The sequence below is a fragment of the Cinclus cinclus genome, chromosome 3 (assembly GCF_963662255.1).
Source record: "Cinclus cinclus chromosome 3, bCinCin1.1, whole genome shotgun sequence".
Taxonomy (NCBI): Eukaryota; Metazoa; Chordata; class Aves; order Passeriformes; family Cinclidae; genus Cinclus; species Cinclus cinclus.
The window spans coordinates 72171981-72193312 of NC_085048.1; the positions used below are offsets into that span (position 1 = coordinate 72171981).

The following is a 21332-nucleotide window of genomic DNA, read 5'->3' on the forward strand; positions in this document are numbered from 1 at the left end:
AAAAGTGAGCTGTTTCAGTTTCAAAACAAGTTTTCATCTGAAAATTAGAATGGAAAAAAAGTACGGCTTACTGCTGTTTAATTTTAAAAACCAGACTATTTCTTCAGGATGTTTTAAGTCTGAAAGTATTGTTAAATTTTAATTATTTTTTAAAAATTGAAACCCGAGTAGCTTTTCTCAAATTTTCTTTACAGACTGCTTTAAATATGTCTTGGTGATATACATGTCACAGTTTAAAAAAAGAATATGTAGTTGTTCTTTTTTCCTTTTTTTTTTTTTTTTTTTTTTTTTTTTTGGTAAAATGTTGCTGGTCACCTCCTTCTCTGTGCTTAGCATTATTTAAATAATGAAATACAGATAGTTTCACAATTAAAGTTTTAAAATTTTGAAAATGTTTATGATCCTTTGAAAACCACCTAATATGTTTACAATAATGACCCTTGCAATAAATGCAGGTAAAGCAATTTCAGTTCCAAGTTACACAACTTGCTGGAGCCGTTCCATGGCATTGCTGTAGAAATTGAAAGCAGAATTTATTACTTACACAAGATGTTTTTATGTACATTTAGAAAGATAAAATGCTGAGCCTTGTCTGATTTCCTGGTAAGAAAACTTCTGTCAGTAGGAAGTTTCTGCTTGGTAGTCAGTAATAGCTCTTAATTTATATAACGTTTCAGTCCTACAATATGTGTCCAGAATATCTTTTTACTTGCCAGTCTCTGGAATAGTCCCTTAATTTCATAAATCCAGAATAAGGGTGACTCCAAGATGAGATAGTTTAAGTCATCCATTGCCTGGTTCTTGTAAAGGAAACTACATTGATGTATGGCTTGATTCAGAAAAAGCATGTATTTAATCAGTTTAGCCAGCTCATCACTGTCATTAGCAGCAGGTCCAACAGAAATCTTGGAAAAGGGGTAAATAAAGCCAAAAAATTGCTCCTGTGCTCTTGAAGATGTGAGTTTTAGCACATAAAGATGAGGCCCTGGAGAGAGCTGTTGGATGTGACTGGATAAACAAACACTTTCTAGCTTTCCTTGACAGGGAATGAATGTTGTCAGCAGCAACTCACTACCAAATGAACATCAGCTGGAGTTCTAGTGAATAATCAGATTCTTCTGTGAATTACCTCTTTGATTTGGCAAAGGAAACAAAATAGGAAATTTAGTCCCTTTTCTCCAATGACTGCTAAGACAAACAGGTGGAGGAACACACAGCTGGTCAGGATTTGGAGTTGTATATGGTAGATATCCAGGGTGGAAAATGGGACCATTTTACCATGAGATACTAGATGCTTCAGTTTTCTTTAATTACTCTTTTCTTTTTTGGTTGTTGCCTAAAATTCATTCTGCTTTCTATCTGAAAGCTCTGTACTTGGGTAATGCTGTGTTGGTTAATCATGGTAGTGTAGCTTTCTGATTTTCTGTGAAATATCTAGTGGTAGGTCAGTATTGGATGAGCTGGGTCATTGCTGTTTCCCACTGTGTTAATTCCCATGTTTTTAGGTTCTTGCATTATTACCCAGTGTAATATCTAGTGACTTCTGTTGTAAAAGTTGGAGCCATCTGGCAATTTGTTTCTATACTTGTCTAGCTGAGCTTTTCTACATTATTTTCAGGTCTTTTTGCTATTGTATGCCATGGAACAGTAGAGTCATTGGCAATGAGCTCTTTTATAGTTTCCTCCTTTGTCTCCTTGCTATTTAAGGCCAATCACATCTCCTGGTTTCCATTAATATTATAGGTAAACTGAGAAAGGAAGTAATTTTTAGTTTTTTCTAAAATACTGAGTATAGTAAACGTACTGAGCAGAAGCACAACTATAGATGAGCTGTACTTTTTTGTTCTCTAAAACTTCCTGTAGTTCATATAACAAAACCTAATTATTTCATTCCTCTGAGACTAGTCCTGTTGAATGCAGTGCTGCCTTCTTTTCTTATGTGTTTTTCTGAAGCACTATGTTTTTTAGAAGTCAAATTGTTCTACCTACAAGTGAAAGAGTGGCTAAGCATGTATGCATATTTTACTGCAACACTCTCTCCCCATTCTTTGGATATAGTGGTGACACACATGCAATCTGAAGTATCTTAGATGAATTGTTGCAGAAAAAATCTTAAGACAATGATAAGAGTCTGGAGAAAAGTTTAATATGATCAACAATATAGAAAGATCTAGTAATGTGGGGAAGATTAAGATTTTAATGCTATTCTTTGAATTGATTTGCACATCACATATTAGAATGTGTTGCTGTATCCACATCTGGAACAGATCAAACTGAAAATGTAATGCAATCATTAGTGAATTACATCAACATAGCAAACTTCCAATGTTTCCCACCCTGATTCCGAAGTGGTGTATAGACTGGGGCTGAATAAATCGCTAACAATTGCCTCTGCTTATTATTGCTTACAGGTGATGGCAGAGGTGATATTTGCAAAGATGACTTTGACAATGACAATGTTCCAGATATTTATGATGTGTGCCCTGAAAACAATGCCATCAGTGAAACTGATTTCAGAAAGTTCCAGATGGTCCCTCTGGACCCCAAGGGAACAGCTCAGATTGATCCCAATTGGGTTATTCGCCACCAAGGCAAGGAACTGGTGCAGACTGCTAACTCTGATCCTGGAATAGCTGTAGGTGAGTATCAGATGTCAGTCATCATCTATGGAAAAGTGACCAGTGATTCTGTGATAAGGAAAGGGAAAGAAAAGTTAAATGTACCTTTTGATGCTGCACGCTTTGGACTAACCACGGAGGCAGTGTATGTGCCTAAAATATAAACAGGTTAATGCTGCCTGTATTTCTTTCTCTATTAATCTCATCACTGTCTGCAACATACATAAAGTACACAATTGACAAAACATTACATAAGTATAGTGCCTGGTGTCTTCAATGCCCTTTGTAAACAATTTATTTCTCTCCAGAATTCTCCATGTGGGCAACTGTAAACCTCCTCTTCTAACAGCTGAGGAAACTGAGAAATACCACTTGTCTCCTGCCAAAATTCAGGATGTAGCTGGGTCTCTTGAGTGTGTTTAACTGGATCCAACGTAGTAACTCAAAGGTTTGTGTCTTTTTGTCCTCTCCCAGGCTACGATGAGTTCAGCTCTGTTGACTTCAGCGGAACGTTCTACGTTAACACAGACCGTGATGATGACTATGCTGGCTTTGTGTTTGGCTACCAGTCCAGCAGTCGGTTTTACGTTCTGATGTGGAAGCAGGTCACTCAGACCTATTGGGAGGACAAACCCACCAGGGCTTATGGCTATTCTGGTGTGTCGCTCAAAGTAGTGAATTCAACAACTGGTACTGGTGAACACTTACGAAATGCTCTCTGGCACACAGGAAACACCCCTGGACAGGTGAGAGATTTCAAACTTCAGGCCAATAGTGCATGACTAACATTTTAAAAATAAGGGACATGTTTCAGATAGAATTTCCTTTCATACCTCAATTTTTCTGAATGTTTATCAGTTTTTCTTCAGTTCCCTTATTGTTAGTGTCAACAGTAGCACATGCATTGTATTTCAAAGAAAATCACATGTATGAAAGGGAGGATGAGGTGTGATCAAAAGGAAAATGAGAGCAATATCTCAGTTATGCACAAATCTTTTGTTACTTCTGTATTGGCACTTGCTTCTTTGGTATTCCAGTTTGTTTGAATTATGCTTGGTTTGGAGTACAGTAAGCAGTGACAGAAAAAAATTTTAAACATTTTAAAAGAGAAAAACTGCTGCTGTTCCAAATAGGGTCCAACCGTGGAAGAAACTTGTGCATTTTGGAAATTAGGTTGGTAGGGCTTCACACGTGGATGGGAATTGACAGGACTGTTACTGAGTGGAAATTTTCAAGAAGCAGCCACAGGCAGTAACATCTGTGCAAGCTGCAGTTCCTCTATGTCACTGAAGGCATGCATGCAGCATCAGCTCTGTCTGCCTGGTTGTGTGTATGTGCAGACCCGAGGAGTTCCACAAGTGTTTGAACAATGCTCTTGGACACATGATGTGACTCTTGGGGATGGTCCTTTGCATGGCCAGGAGTGGGATGTGATGATCCTTGTGGGTCTCTTCCAATCTGGCTGATTCTGTGATGTCGAAAGGGAAGTAAAGGTTCAGTGGTGTAATGGTCTTCAGTGACTCTAGCTGTGAAACTGCAGATAAATAACTGGTCAGCAGTTTAAGACAGAAATTTCCATTACTGCCACCCCATAAAAGAAGTGTTTTGATGATACAGTCAACTGTTAAACTATTTTCAGTTTCATACTCTGCAGAAAATAAGCTTTGGCAGTTACTATGGTGGATGTAGAGTTACTGGGGCATGGTGTGTTTCTAATAAGGCATTTGTATTCCTGCTGTAGGTGCGTACTTTGTGGCATGATCCCAAGAACATTGGATGGAAAGATTATACTGCTTACAGGTGGCATTTGATTCATAGGCCTAAAACAGGATTAATAAAGTAAGAAATGTTTCTGTGCCTCTACATTTTCTAGTAGCAATGCTTTTGTCTCTGATTTAAAAGCTATATTATCAATTTCATTGTTGTTTCTGATAATTATGTTACTTGTGTGACAGTTTGCCCAACATTTTGGGGACATTTTGTTATCTTCAGAATAAGTTATTTTCCTTTTCAGATGTATTTAATTTAGTCTGGATGGTTCAATATTTACATCAGCTAAATACCCTTAAATTAAAGGGGAAAAAAACCAAAAATACCTCTTTCTCAATAGCTTTTCTGTAAAGAGACCAAAAATTCCTAAGCAAAACTCAAAGCAAGATTAGAACATGAAATTGCTCCCCAGCCTGTGGAATTTCAGTGAATGAAAATAATTATAAACATGAACATTGCCTCAGGGAAGTAGGCCAAGGGCCTGTCTAGTTCAGCATCCTGTCTCCCGTAGTGACTTAGACAAGATACTGCAGAAGTGGCCATGAGCACGTCTGTAATGCACACAATGTGGCAAATGACTTTCTGTAGAACCCAGCTGTTCAGCTCATGCTCCAAAGACTGAGCATGAACTGCCCATGTCAGTTTTATCTTCTACTAACTACTGGAACAGCAAAGGATATTTTTCATGGGGTGGAGTCAGACCCTATCTAACAGATCTTGCTTGTGCTTGTATAGAGGGGGGGGTTTCATTTTTCTGTGAAAGACAAAGTGTAGACAAATTAGGATAGACTAAGTTACCTGTTTCTTGGAAAGAGAGGAGTTTCTTTATGCTTCAGTTTATTGCTGTGCAAAGCATTGACTGATATAGGTCAAAAGGAAATTTGATTTTTTTCCTTCATTTTGCTGTTACCTGTAACTTCCTTTACTAACTCTACATGGTATCAGACAAAAGATGTTACCACTGGTATCACATTAGATTAATCTAGTATGGCAAAGTCTGTGGTTTGGAGCATTAAATTCCTTCATAGTTTAGGGTGTTCTGATAGAATTTTTTTTTTTTCACAAATGTAGTCATGAAACAATTTCATTTGTACAGAAATATCAATTCCATATGAACATGATCAGAGCTATGTAATTTTTTGGTGGATTGAATGAACTATTAAATTCTTCCCATATGTTTTGGGTTCTTGATATTTTGAGAATTATGTTAAATAGGATTATATGAACATGAAAATCTGGCGCTTTTTTTACTGTTTTTTTCACCATCCATTAAAATATTGATCTCGGGGAGCAGTTTTATACTTATCTTTGTGCACTTTTCAGGAAATAGAACACTTTATTACAAATGCTGGACATGCATTTCTGTCTAAACAGAAATCTGCCCCTACCTAACCCCTGAGTTCTAGGAAGCTGCTCAAGTGTTTTTGTCCTCATGTGAAGCCATCTTGCTGTGTATAACTAATGTATTGTCAATTGAAGCAGGACAATAATCCCTGCCTCCAAAGACTAGTCTAACTAAAAAACTATGGAGTAATGTCTCATTTGGCCCAGGAGACTGAGAGCCTAAAAATCTAGACTATCTCAAGGTCTCCCAGGAGAAGTAGAGGATCCAAGTTTGCGGAAATGCAGTCTTTCTGATAAAGAAAATGAAGTGCTGTCTTTGAAGGTCTTTTGTCTCCAGGGTGGATGCCTGAAATGCTAAAAAAACCCCTCCAAAAACAACAAAAAAAACCCCCACCAAGTTATCCTTTTCTGATTTATTATTAGTCTAGCTGTTTGTGTCCAAATCCTTCCAGCTTTCATTAAGCTATTAAAACGCCTGAAATTGAGATTCAGCATGTCTCCAGTTAATGCTTTGTTTGACTCTAAAGAGATGGTTCTTCCAATTTTCTGATGTTGGCCTTTGCACCTAAAGATAAATAAATCAGCTGTTCACACAGCTGCAAAGACAGCTTTGCTCAGTGATGTGACAAGGTCATGTGCTAACCCCTGAGTTCACTGGGACAGGGGCTTATCAATGTATGCTAGCACATGATATAGTTCATTCCAGGAGACATGACTGTTCTAAATAAAGAACTGGGAAATCTTCTGCAGATGGTGTGCATAAAATCACTTAAGGAGCAGCCCCACTGCTTCTGATTAATGTGTTATGGCTGCCAGCCAGGTGGGTGTGAGATAGAGATGAGAAGTGATCCCTACAATGAAGCTGGATTTTCTGGTGCCTTGTTAAAATTAATTCTGTTCCAGTTTTTAGAGACTTTTACCAGCTCTTACACTGGACACTGTATTATCCTCCTTATTTATGTTCTTCTTTACAGAGTTCTGGTTTATGAAGGGAAACAGGTCATGGTGGATTCTGGACCAATCTATGATACAACTTTTGCTGGTGGACGATTAGGTCTTTTTGTCTTCTCTCAAGAGATGGTCTATTTCTCTGACCTCAAATATGAATGCAGAGGTTAGTGACAAAAAAATGTCTGGAAGATGCTTAAGCCTCTCATAACTTGTGGAACAAGCACAAAATGTCTTAATGAAAAGTATCCTCTAAATGAAAAGCAATCTGTAATATCATAGCATGGCATAAAACTTCGGTGAAATGCCACGAATGCCCCTTGCCCTAAGAGTAATCTCAGTTGGAATAATAAACCCCAGATGTTTAATACTATCCACCTGGAAAAAATGAGATAGAAATTTCTGAGCGAAACTTGCTTAGAATTCTCTCTCTGTATGTCCACTGTCCTCTGTAGGCTGTTTCAGTATGTCCTGCAGACAGAGAGATACTTCTGGATTACCCCTCTTTCAAAAGGCATGGAAAAGAGAGCAGATATCTTCAGTGAGCATGTCTCTCTGTAATGCCTTTTCTGAAATGTTTTGAAATACAGAAAATGCTTTTCTAGGTTTTCTTGTATATGATTTCAGGTACATAGCTGCACATACACATGCTTGTCTCTTTCTAGATGTAGGCACATATGTTTTAATAAAATATCCTCCCATTTGTAGGAAAATGAAGAACAGAAAGCATTCTGCTGCATCTCTTTAGTGTATCATGGTGGAGTTCTTGTGTGATTGACTTCCTAATCAAGAAGGCCCCAGCCACAATTAATGCATTTTTCCCTATTCTTTCAGATGCTTGAGCAATGGTTGCTGCATTACCGGCAAAGTACTGTAGATGCTATGCAACCCAGACACCTCAGTACACCCTGGTACTCCCAGTTTCTATTTTTGTGTACCTCCTTCCCTCTCTCCTCACGCTCCACTCTCCAGGTTTCTCCCAGCTGCTGGGAGTGCTTCAGCCACCCTTCCACCCAAGTGCCTTCTCACCACCAGGACTCATGAAACCTAAACGTGAACGTCGGACCCACCACTGAAGCAAAAGCAGATTGATACATTAGAACACTTTTGTAGAGTGAAAACTTAGCAAAACTTGTTTGTTTACTTGTCTTTTTTTAAATAATGACGTTTACATATAAAAATGTAATTACTTAATGTATTTATATATATGGAGAAAAAGAGGGGGAATGATGATTATCAGTCATTATGTTTAAGTGAGGAAAAATGTCTTAATTTTTTGGATGTATGGTTGACACGTCCTTGCTCTGATCAAGACTGGACTTCAATAGCACAGAGCTTCTGGGTCTAATTTTAGCAAAGTAATGGAGGGCTACATCAACAGTGAAAATTACTTTGGATATTAAAGATCAATGATAAACATTTCTTGATTCAAAAAGGTGCTTGGTTGATAAGGATGCTCTTGTTAACTCTTTATTATTGGTAGAACTGTCAAACTTGCAACCTAAAGGATTCTTTAATAGGGGCTTTATTTAGGCCAAAAAGGATTGAATTGGAAACTCTCATGTGAAGGGGAAGAGTGATTAATTTAAACATCCAAAGCTATCACTATTGTCTGACTTTCAAAAAATTATTTCCAGTTGCCCTGTTTTCATCATATTCTAAATTGCCTTGTAATAAAGAATATACCGTGACCATGTGGAGCAAAATGAACATGAACCACTTTTCCACCTCTGCTGCAAAAAGCACTTTGACATCCTGAATTCTGATGTGGGTTTTTGAAAAGGTGGCAACGCCGCCATTATTTAATTTGGTAACATATGAATTTAAGGTTCCATTTATAAATATTTTGTTAGTATTTATTGTGATTATCACACCAAGCTACCTTCTCTGATAATTGATTTTAAAGCATATAATCCATCAAGAATACATTCACAAATAATGCTATTTTAAAGCTGTTTTTGAAAGCATATCACAATATATAGATATTGTCAAAGCATGGCCTACACTTAAGTATAGCTCCATGGGTTATAGTCATGTATACTTTAAAGTTAAATGAATAATAATAATGAATTTACAAATGGAACCTTAATATATATCCAGTTACCCTAATTTTAATATTTTTGCATTGTTAAGTATGTCTGCTGTATATAGAACTTCTTAAATAATGCTGAAGGGGTACCAGTGTTTATTCTAAACGGATACAACAGTTACTCAGATAAACAATAGTATAGACATGTTTAACATTTTTTGTTTTGTTTAAGACGTATGAGCTTTGTTCACAAAAAGAGCACAGGCTGGTGTAATTTTATTCATAGATGGGATACCTGATGGAAGAATACAGTACCTCTGTCTTCTTCACAGTGAGCTAAATGTCGAATCGACTTTTTCTCCCTTGAAATAGATTTTGTGGCTATATTCATTGGAAAGGAATCAACAGTTGCTGGCTTTATTGCACATTTTATAGTATTCATATTATCAATTTTTTTTTTAATTTTATCTCAGTTTGTTTTGTTGATGGTTTTTCTTTTGTTTTGGATTTCTTTTTTTATTTCAGAAATCCTCATCATGAGGTTTTTAAATATTTCAGTTTCTTTTGGTGTTTCAAATTGCATCCCCAAGTTTCAAGAAGGGAGGATGACTTCATTAAATGCAATGAGTAATGGCTGTGTAAGATTTTTTGTTTTGTCAGAGAGAGACATCAGTTTAGGGATGAAGATGTTAATATTTGGACTGTATCATAATTTTCCTATTCTATGTAAATTATTTATGATGGGTTTTTTAAATTTCTTATTCTTTTTTTTTCCTTACAAGTGTGTGTGAGAGTGAGATTGATGAAATTTCATTTTGTTTTGCCAAAGATTGTAAATAATTATTTATTTGTTTACAGGGACAGACATTTATCAATTGACTTCCTGATTCATTTAGTCAGATCCTCATTTTTATATATATATTTTAAGAAATTAATAATAGGAAATAAACTGTAAAAAGGTTTTATAATCCAAAATCTCTCTACCTTTTTTATAGTTAGTTTTATTTTAAAGAAAATATTCTATTCCACTAAGCCCTTAGTTAAGCCTCTTGCCTCTCTGTAAACAAGTTCATCTCAAGCAAACCAGGAAATCTGTTGCTTCCCTAAAAAAATCACTGACTGTTCTAATGTTGTAAACAGCAGCTTTCTTAGTATCTCTGACAAGACATCCTTCCCATGAAGGCTTTATCTGGCAAACAATCACCAATTTTATTTATAGCATTGTGAATGAGAAATCTTGGTCCTGCTTCTCTGTATTGTGTCTTGGCCCATGTGTTTGAACAAATACATCTTATTTTGCAAGTGCTGCTTCTCTGAGTCCCATCTGAGTCCTTGGGATTCGTTGGTGTCAGTGGGGATTGCCTTCCTGCTGGATAATTTCAAGAACCAGTGAATCATCACCAACCAAAGAGAATACAATAGAAAATACAAACAATTCTTAGCATGAGCCATCTTTCCTGTGAGTATGAGCTACTCACAGGGAGGGGAATTTGAATTGGATTAGGAAAAACAAGAATGCCCACCATGTCAAAATGCCAGTTTTGAGATGTGAACGCAAGTTCTTACGTTTCTTGGCCTTACAGATATCCCAGCTATTTGGTTTCCTTGGCTTTTGATTCCCATGAGAGTACTTGAAACATTTCACAAGCAAGCCGTGTAGTCTTCAGTACATTTTTTGATGAGTCTTTTGAAACAATACAAATGTTCAGTCTTGTAGACAGCTGCAAGGGCATCAGTGATTGACATTATTCAGCTAATAGAGTGATCAAGAACTTGTTAACGACTTTCTCAAGAGTTTTGTAAAACTGGTATGGATCTTCATGAGAGTTTTGAACACTAGCACTTACTTATGATTATATGGGGAAAAAAAATCTCTTTGTGGCACAAAACAACGCCCCACAAAACTAAAGACAGGGAAATAAAATGACTGGAAATGTGTTACAATATAACACCAGCACTTTAGAACTAGTCTCTCAGAAAAACAGGAGGTAATGTCCAAAAGAAGCAAAATGACTGTGAATGAGCAGGTTCACCCAAAGCAGTGGCATCCTCTGACCCGTGTCCATTGTTCTACCTACCTTTTTCAGAACTTTTGAAGATACTCCAAAGTATTTGCATAATCTGGTAAAAATACATATTAAAAATTTTTACAGACTGCATATCTGGTTCCCAAAAAGAAATGGGTATGGAAGAAGGTCTGAAATTCCTGTGGAGAGGCTGTTTTTTCTTACAAGGGTATGCTGAATAAAGCAGGTGAGGATTCTGCCACTAACACATGAGTAATATTAGGCAGAATTTTTTTCACTTCCCGGGGCATCAGGTTCCTGCCTACTAAAGTTCAGTGATAAATTTCCTCACCTTTGAAATACTTGTTACATCTTGTATGTATCTAACTAGTTTTGGGCCAGCCAGAAAAACAGGAAATCCTGAAATCCCAAAACCCTCCTAAAATTAAATTCTGATGAGACTTCTTGACCGCTTCTAAAATATGAGGGTTTTGGGTAAACTTTGGATAAGCCGCTGAATTCTGAAAAGTTAAGAATTCTGAAAAGCATTAGTATTTAAGGATTTGTCCTTTATAAGAGAAGCAGATTTGCCATGGTTTCTTCCAGAAAGAAAGGTAATAGTTCCACCCAAGGATTATAACTGTGCTTTTGCACCTCAGGCAGCCCAAATAATAGTATCATGAATGCTAACATATGTGTGTTCTTGCTGGCTGTGTGATGGGTCAGGAGCTGAAGAGACTATCAGGGTCAGTGGGCCAAACCCTCATTTTGGTCAGCTCAAGTGGGAGTTTTGCCACAGACTTGAGTGATAGCTGGATGAGATTCAATATTCAGTTTGTGCTGCAGACATCCACAGAGCAAGAGCTGTAATGCTTGCATGGGAACAGCTGCTCTCTAAAGCCATTTGAAAAAAAAAAAGTTAACTATGTAATAACTTGGCACAACATTGTTTCCATTGTGGACAAGACCACCCTTGTAGATCAGGAAGGGGGACTTTGAAGGAAAAGAAGCCTGGTGCTGATTAAACCAAAGGTTCTTCTAATCTATTATCCTACTTCTTGAAAGCTGCTAGTATCAAATTCACTAGAGGAAGGTGTCAAGCACTGAGCATTAAACACCATGCATTAGCACTTCTAGAAGGGAAACATTCTTAGCCCCAGGCGGTTAATGGGTGTGTGTGCCTTTGTGCCTGTGTCGTTTATTTTGCACTAACATAACTGCAAATATTATTGTTATTCATATCAATATACCAAATTTTTAGCTACAATTCTCCTCCTATTGAGAGTTCTGGAGCTTGATTATATACTCTATGCAGTATAAATTTCCTTTTACCAATTTCAGGTTTGTTGCTGTTTAATTTCATTGTCAGGCTTGATTTTTCCCAGGCTTTGAAAAGAAAGAATAGTATGTTTCATCATAAAACTGTGTGTTAGAAAAACAATATCCTACTTCGCTTTTACTGCTTTGTGCAAGTGTATGTAATGGGTTAATGTGGTACATCAAAGGTACAAGAATTTCCTCTCCTTGCTGAAATTAGCTGCTGTGTTTTTAATATTTTGTTATAGGTACAGGATGCTCCCCATGTTTATGGCCTTCTCCAAATCTATTATTTTAGCTCTTGTGCAGGTATATCATATATGCACATGCACAAACACAGATTAAAATCCACGTATTTTGCAAAGGTGAAGTATCATTGTATCATTCTGTGCTTAGCTTGTTCTTAATACCTTCCGTAGCCAGCTGCTACTGACCACAGCTGAAATCAGGCAAATGAGTTGGACAGGTCTTTTACAACCTTTTCTCTTGTCAATTATCACTGATCATTACCTATTCTTCTTGATATATTTAGAGTTAGAAGTGTTTGGTGTTTCTCTTCTAGAAGCAAGTGAATTTTCTTTTCAGACACCTGCTATCATTTCTGAACTCTTGTCAGCACTGCTAAATGCACCAGTCTGTGGAAGGTGGAGGGTTGCACTGGAAATCACACTTTAAATCTTAGCAACAACTGTAATAAGGTAACTTGCAACTTAGAAAATTATTTTAGTCATTGAGATTGCATAGTCATTCAGTAACTTCTGGCAGATAGTCTTGACACCTGCTTTATGAGCTGATTTTTTTTTTGTCTTTTATTAATGTTGATGGAAAAGGAAACAATGGAGAGGATAGCAATCTGCAGGCACTGTTAGCAGCTGAAATGGGTAATTTTTGATCAATGCTTTTTTTTTCCGTCATATATGTGAAGAAAAAGATTCCTGATAGTTTCAGTTTCATGCAAGGCAGTCTTTGACTGATCATTCAATTCAGTTTACTTCCTGGAGTTGCTGCTTCTGCCTTCTCGCAAACAGCAACAATCTCCAATAGGAAGACATTGTTAAGGCACTCCTTGCTGGTGAGATTGGGGTACTTTTGAGTTTACAGTATTTTACAGCTGGAGTCCAAGCAAATTAATCTCTCCTGGTTTTTAAAGATTCAGCTCAGTGTCTAGGTTTTTTCAGCCAGAAGCAAAGGACCACCCATCTCGATGTGGATGTGATCCAGTGGGTTTAACTACATGCAGTAGCTCATCCTGGATGCTGAAGAAGTAGGGACAGTGTTTCAAGCTGAAACCAGTGACAGCTGGAAGATCAATTGCTTTGTGAAATGAGATTAAGTTCCAAAGATATTGTCAATCAGTTCTAGAGAAAAACAGTTCTTTTAAAAAGTTCCAATGCTCGTAAAGGAGAAGGAAGAAAACCAGAGCAGTGTAAAATGCTCAGGTTAAGATTTGCACAATTTTCAGAGAAATGGAGCATACACAGGCAGTAAAATGGCAATAGACCACATTATTTTTTTTTTCTTCTTGGAAAGTCTTCATTTCATGCATTTTTTTTTTAAAGACAGAAATAAAGAGTCACTTTGCTTTCAGATTTGTAATTAATATATCAGTATAAAGCTCCCACTTATTTGACAGGAAGCAAACTCAATTTTACACAGAGGACACTGTGACAATTCTTTTTCCTACAGTTCCAAATCCTTCCATAGGATTTAATTAATTGCTTTTGGTTGAAGAATTTATAGTTTTATTTGTTTATTTAACAATATTAAAATTATTATTATGAAACAATGATAAATTATTTCTTTGGGTCAGCTTACTTGATGTCACCACCAAAGACTGGTGTCCGAACTTGAAAAACACCTTAAATCAGTATTATTCTTTAAATGGAAAGGAATGAAGCCATTCATCGGTACAGATAGGCAGACTTCTCAACTCTGCATAGAAGCTTTATTGTCCACTGGACAATCAAGAAACCTCTTGTTCTTCATGCCTAGCATCAGCCATCCCTGTGGTGTGAGAAAATATCCTTTCTCTCCTAAACATAAGGAAAAGGAAGCAGTAGCTGAACAGAAATGAAGCAGAGAGATTCTGAACATTAGGACAATGACTTTATCACAAGACCATCCATTTTAAACAAGAAGGCACAAGTCATTATGCCAACAAGATGAAAAAAATCAGTTCCTGCTATTTCCTTTTCAGAATTTCCTCTAAAAATTAATTAACCTCCCTTTAAGAGAAATTAAGATAGGCAATCTTATCTGAATGCTTCCATATTCCCTTGTTTACCTTCTAGTTATTCATTCAGCCATGGGCCACTGTGCTGGAGACTTAGATCAAAAGAACTCTTTCCTGATAACTTTTTAGATTTGGCAGGTTGAGACCAATACACTGTAAGGTCCAGACTTTCAAACATGCCTTTAGTTTTGAGTCCAGAAAAATGTTTCAGGCCTAATGCCTAATTTATCAAATGACGCTGGTATTTAATATATTATCTGAGTTTATTATTAAGACAAATAATATTTGTGGAATGTTTTCAAAGTGGGGGTGTTATATTTACTATATTATATTTGAAGATGTGTGGATAATGTCCACATTTTTGCAGTGATTAAAGGGTCTTTCATGTAATCTTTTCAGTTCTCAGGGTTGTTCCTGTTTCCATCTACAGTACCATAAAAATTAGGAGATGATTTTTTGTTATTAGCAACCATTCTTAACTGCATGGAAGATATGAAGTCTGTTTTTTTCCTGAAATCACATGGCCTGGGTAGGAATGTTCCATCTAGAACCATTTGACTCTTCTGTGGAGGGGAAGAACTGTTCTCTTGCAGTTCTCTTCCAGAAGGCATTAACAGCCTTCTGATGAGAGAGATAGTACAACTGAGTTACTGAAATCAGAACCTGGCATCTTGGAATGAATTCACTTGACCTGTCTTGACAGCCAAAGAAATAGCCAAGGTAAGAAGTCCTGCTTACAGCTATCCTGGGTGCAGTCTTCCACAGAGAAGGGGGGAATATGTGCCAAGGCCATGGATTGTTACTTCAAGCACTGAGGTTTACAGATCAGCTCCATGGCTTCTGTGTTGCCTGTACTAAAAATACTTTCCCTTTTCCTTATGCCAAATGCATCTATGTAAAATCTAGTTCCAGATTTAATACCTGAATACTGCACTTAAAATTTATTTCCTTTCTTAATGATGCATACAAGACTAAAATTAAACAGTTTTACTTGCTTATTTCTGGAGCATTTTTGCCAGTGCTAGTTTTTTTGGGTTTTTTTCCTTCTATGAACTGGGGTTTCATAGTGCTCCTGTATGTCCCAGAGCATGGAATGTTTTGAAAGACTGCTTAGAGAAACTCCAGTGCAAACCACAGTGGTGTTATAATACTGGAAGGAGCAACTGCCTGTGCATTTTCATTCCTGTCCAGGACAAGTTTATAATGTGGTGGGTGCTATTTCTCAGAAAGCATGCCTTTCTTTGCTCCCTAATATATATGTACTTTCTTCCCTCCATTGTTTCTTCTGACAGAGCATTAAATATTGTGATTTAACAATGCAGTTGGTAAATCACAGCCTATTTTATATCACCTATTGCTTCATATCAACTTCTGAGGTCATGCTCAATTCCCAAAACAGAGTGGAGCCACTGTAGGTTTTGCAGTACTTTAAGAAATAAAAGATAATTTGTAAAAACATTGCATGAATTTCTATAGTTTCAAAATAAATTAATGTGTATGTTTGCAAATAAGGCCTTCTTATAAAGTGCAAGTTCACGTTTCTGTCCAATTTTGATGCTGTGTTTCCATATGGATATGGAAAAGACATTATCAACGTCCATTTTTGTGCTCCTTCCTGCAATATTCTAGTAAAGTTTGAACACTGAGAAATGGCTTGGAAAACCTTTGGGCTGTGGTATCTAAACAATTCAAGACATATATCTGGTATTTCTCAAGAAGAAAGATTAATTTTTGCAAGAAACTGTAAATATTTCACTGTGATTAATAAGTAAGGTAATAAATGGAAGTATCTTTACATCTTCTATTGTTCATTCAGTAGTCTGCATAGATGTGTCCTTGTGGAATAAGCCAATGTTGGCAATTTGCCATATTGTGACTGCCACTTTTCCATTGACATGTCCAAAACCTTGAGATGCATACATCATTTTTGAGCAAATAGCTTGACACTTATGTTGCAAATGTTGTCATTTGAAATGTAAAATAAAACTGAAACTGAAAAAGTTATTAATTCAAAAGGAAACAATCTCAGAGCGTTTTAATTTCCTGACAATCATAATTTTCTATCTCATCACCTGGGACACATTTATGTCTCTGACGTCCCTGTTGCATGAGAAGTTGTTCCATTTCTCCTGGGAATAACCTAGGAAAGATAAAATGTCCTCCCCTCTTCACCTGCCACAAATCTGGGAAGTGCATAGCAATGCCAAGGTAGTGGGAGTCAGTCAGCATTACAGGCCATCAGTTCTGAGAAGGAAACAAAAAAGAAATTAAGACAAAAAAATCAATGGTAGGAACTAGTACTGTTATTTGCCAGGTCCGACAGCAAATAGCAGTTCCTGATGGGGGCTTTTAAGGATTTCTAGATTTTCTTCAGTTTAATTTCCTGAAGTATATTAAGCCAAGGGGATTTAAAAAAAAACCAAAAAAACTTGTCTAATACAGAACTGTGAGTGCCAAAATATCTGTTACCTTATCTATCTAAAGTTATTTTTCATTCCCTTCTATTGATGATACTTCACTTCAGGGAGTAAATTGAAAAGAAAAGCAGTCCTCCTTATTTTCATACTAAATGAAACACGTTTTGTATATTATAAAGAGAATTATTTAAGTGTCTGAGAAAGATTTTTTGCTTATTTAGAAAGTGTCAGAGATGCTGCCATGGAGGAAGGGAAACTCTGACCCTTGAGATGAGACTGAGATAGTGCATGGTGAGGAGCAGGGGGAATGCATCTGAATTAATCTGGTTTAGTTCTGAGGCTCAAAACTCTGGGAAACTCAATTAATAAACTCTTTTAATATAGGCTTTATGTTGATTACTGAGTCAAGGATATTAATTTTACTAACTTTGTTCACCCTGTAGGTCAGTCACAAAGCCCTTGCAACTATGTCTGCACAAATATACAAACCTGTGTTTAGAAATTTTCAAATTAAATGCTCACATGCACATCACAGGGCTTTGCATGCAATTCACAAAGAAAAATTAATTTATTGCACAATTCCCATTAACAGCTGCATAGCTGCTGACTCAAAAGAGTCATAGACAAAAAATATCAGTATTAAACTTTCAGGCTCAGTGGCAGATGGAGACATATTGTGATGATTTGTGCTGCAACGGGGCCTCCACTTTTTTACAGTATTTATGCCAATATCACTTTACTGAAGCTATTGAAAAGCCAGCAGAAATCTGTCAGATGGAGACATGTAGCATTCCAGACGTGGCTTAGAGGAATGAGTACAGGAAGAGCAGCAGCAGTAAAATTGCACGGAATTTTATAGTGACTGACAAACCACACAAAAGAGGTGGGCAGAGGGAGAAAAATACTCTGTTCAGGCCATACTCAGTTCCTGCAGAAGTGTATGGTCTAGTCTGCAGAGACTATCAGCCAGTATCTGAACCACCAAAGATGCCTGGCAGGAGACCCTGGGGAACTGCTATGCTGTGTGCATCAGAAGCCAGCTGCTAGGCTTTCTTTGTTGCTGTTCATTTTTTATCAAATAACTATAAAAGCAGAAACCAAGTTCTTGCTTCACATGTGCAAAGGCAGAATGAAGAGTTTGATGTATGCATAAAATACAGATGTTCTGTATATCTTCCTCAGAGTGAATTTACAGAAATGGCAATCTTCACTAACACTCCTTTTGCTTGGGAGATTTTTATCTTTTAATGTTTTCTTAATACTTTCAGAAAAGTATGAAGGCCACTGACCCATGTTCATAGCTAGGAAATGCTGAGGGTTCTTAAAGATGAAAACAAATTATTTGAGATTATTAATGTTGAGTTAAGGGCAACTGTTAAATCATGTTTCCCAAAGGAATGCTGGTCATAAAGGATTTTCTGTTCCATTTGATCTGTGTACCACAATGCCCCATTTGCAGATATAGCTGTAAGTAAATATTTATCTCCAGATGGGTGAGACAGAATATGATATAGTAAATAAATGGGGAAGGGGAGAAGGCAAGAAAACCAACCACCAAACCCAACCAGAAATGGTTTTGAACCATCTGAGTAGATACCTACACCTGGCTTAACTTTTTATATGTTCTTTTCAGTTAGTGTGGGAAAACAGGTTTTTCTTGGAACAATGTTTTTTGTTTTGTTTTAGTTTTTTTTTGTTTGTTCATTTTTTCTTTGTTTTGTTTTGTTTTTGTTTTTGTTTTTTAATTTAGATGTATAAGATTGGATAAATAAAGCTGTAAAGCTCCAGTCCAAGCCAAAGGAAGTATGCACTTAAAAAACTTTTCTTTTGGATGCAGAGGGAAAGCACCATTCCTGTTGTGATCTACTCAGACATGAATATAAAATCATAATTATTCCATATTTTTCTGGTGCAGCACTTAAGTGAGAAAATTTGTCTTACAAAATCCTAGTGGGATATAAATAAAGCAATTCTTTTCAATGTGCACTTAATTTTATCCAGGCAGATGAGAGCAAGTTTTGTTTGACTAAGTAGGTTCAGGAGGATTCATTGCCTGTGTTCCCAGGAGTGACTTCATCCAAGCTGACCTTGTGTTCGACTCACATCCCTGCACTAAGGTATTTGAATAGAATGACTCATTAATGACTTATTTCTGAGCTTAAGCAAACAAACTCTGACCAGACAGGAGGACCCAAATACTTGTGATTCTGGATCCTAGCAGCTGCATTCACCTGACATTACTAATTTTAGAGCTATTTACAATATTGCAATAGATATGTCATCTCCTAAAAATTTAGTAATGCTGCTGTGATATATAGGCCATAGCTTGAATATAAGAAACCTCATCACTAAACTAAAAATCAGTTTTGAATAAATGTTCCAACTGGCTCTGTTTGGAGCAGGGGGGTTGGGCTAGACATTTTCCAAGAGCCCATTCCTACTTCAGCTGCTCTGTGACCCTATAGAAAATGATGGAAAAATAAAGGAGCTCTTACAATACTGCTAGAAGCACTGGATTCAGTTGCTTCATTGTTAATGGCAAAGCTTCAACAGCAAATTAGACTGAGCAAGAAAATCTGTAATCAGTGCTGAACTTAAATCTGATTTTAGGACAGTGATATGTGTGAGGCTGTACAGTTATCTTATATTTAACCTGTATTTAGTACCACATGCAGGCTATCAAATTACACAGATCCTGAAGAAAGACAGGGGCCTGACTGCTTTATTAGACAGAGTCAGGAAGTGAGTGTAGTCCTACTTAGACCAGTAGATGTCTAGAGCTGGAACAGGCTTTAACCACTAACAGAACTACCTGAATGGTCCCAAGATACCTGCTTTCCATCAGAAAATTAGACACTTGGAGAGAATTGTCATGATGCATCTTCACAAGGACCTCCACCTCTTTATTCCTCTGACTGAAAATAATTTGGTTTGACAGTAGTCGAAATAAGAAAAGTTTAAAACAGGAAAAAAAAATAAACACAGTTATGCTAAGTAAACCATTAAGGATACAGAACGTGCTTTGTATCAATTTTACTGTGAAAAATTAACTAGTAACTGAAGTAGGGCTCTTAAAAATCCTAGTTTCTCAAAGAAATGATGCTGGCACAACCATGTTCTCCATTTGTCTATCATCTGCTAGTAAATGACTTACAGAAGTTTTAAGCTCATTGGACAGTGTTTTAATTGACAGAGCTGAATTTGACAGACATTTTGAAGATTATGAAGTGCATATGATTTTTGTGTCAATAGGGTTGATTTTCTCTTCCATGTGGATTCTCTTTTTCTAGTAAGTTACAAAAAGACTGAAATCTTTCCTCATAATTAGCAGATCTCTAATCTCTTTCTCTTTGATGTCTTAGAAATCTCATGAGGAACGAAAATTCAGCTGAGGACATAAATGGATTGGAAGCCAGTCATTTGTTCCAGTGCCCATGGAGTTGCTTGTGTCCCTGGAAATACCTCAGAGCCCTCATGAGTGATCTATTCATGTGAAACCAAAACAAACAAACAAAAATAAGTTGTAATTTCTTTGTTCTGAATTAGTACTAGTCAAGCCTCGTGGATAACTTGCTAGATACTGTGCTAGATGCACAGGCACAGTTTGGGGTGCATTTGGCTGTCCTGAAAAATCTGTTAAGTGCCCAGGATTAAAGGTACACATGTTCAAGCCTGTGTGGAAGTCATGAGTGCAGGGAAGGGCAGATGGAGAATGGTGTAATAGGCAGGTCAAGAGGGTTTCCCCTAATTTCCATAGAAGGTCATAGAGGAACAGAACAAAATACAATTTTCCTAAATGCCAGGTTTTGTCCTTTCTCATTAGTATCTAATGGGAGATTTTAGGCAGGATTTGAAAGGCTGTGAGGAATGAGTTTAGTCTGTCCTCTAGCATGTAAGATCTTTTTCACTAATCATCTTCCTTCATGGTGTTGGACACTGACATTGTCTAGGTAATATGGATAAAAGTAAAGATATGCATTCAGGGGTAAGGTAGGAAAATATTTAGGGGAAAAAACCCCATGCCTTTCAAGGGTCTGCCACTTCTTTTTCAATGAAAAATATTTTTATACTATATCAAATCATTGCTGTAAAATAGGAAAGATCCATGCCTAGACCCATGCTTCATCCTCAAGACAGGCCAGCCTCCATCTAACCCATTCCTGAAAGATGATTCTCTTGGTCTGTTCTTCAGAGAAGGAATTTCACAACTGCCCTAGATATTATGCTTAACCACAGCTACAGACAGAAGAATTTCCGTAATTCACTAAGTATTTCTAGCTGCTCTTTGAACCAATTACTTCTTGTCATATCCACCACAGGCTACTTCACTGCCAAACTCTGTGGCAGCCTTTTATATATTTGAAGAGCTATTTTTTTTCTATAACACTTCCTCCCATGCAATCCAGTATCCATTTATTCTCATGAGTAACACATTACAGACCCAAAACACCTTTTTTGTTTTCCACTGTAGTGTTTTCAGGTGTCCTGGTTTTTTAACATGCTTGTCAAAAAATGCAGCAAATCTGATTAGAAGCAGAGCAGAAGGATTGTATCATGTGTCTTGCAAAACCACACTCCAGTTTAAAAATATCCAGCATGAAGTTTAATTTTTTCAGAATTTTATTTTGTGGTCACCTCTTATGTGCAGTA

The 21332-nt window shown here is 36.9% G+C and overlaps 1 protein-coding gene across 1 annotated transcript in view; it reads left to right on the top strand.

The window, feature by feature from the left end:
• THBS2 (thrombospondin 2) overlaps positions 1-7756 on the top strand; it is a 28540-nt gene extending 20784 nt beyond the window's left edge. Inside the window, exons 17-21 of the mRNA XM_062489013.1 lie at positions 2412-2639; positions 3093-3364; positions 4360-4457; positions 6707-6846; positions 7653-7756. Of these exons, the coding sequence (XP_062344997.1) occupies positions 2412-2639; positions 3093-3364; positions 4360-4457; positions 6707-6846; positions 7653-7756 (842 nt within the window). The remainder of the gene's footprint in view (positions 1-2411; positions 2640-3092; positions 3365-4359; positions 4458-6706; positions 6847-7652) is intronic.
• Positions 7757-21332: the final 13576 nt, after the last annotated feature.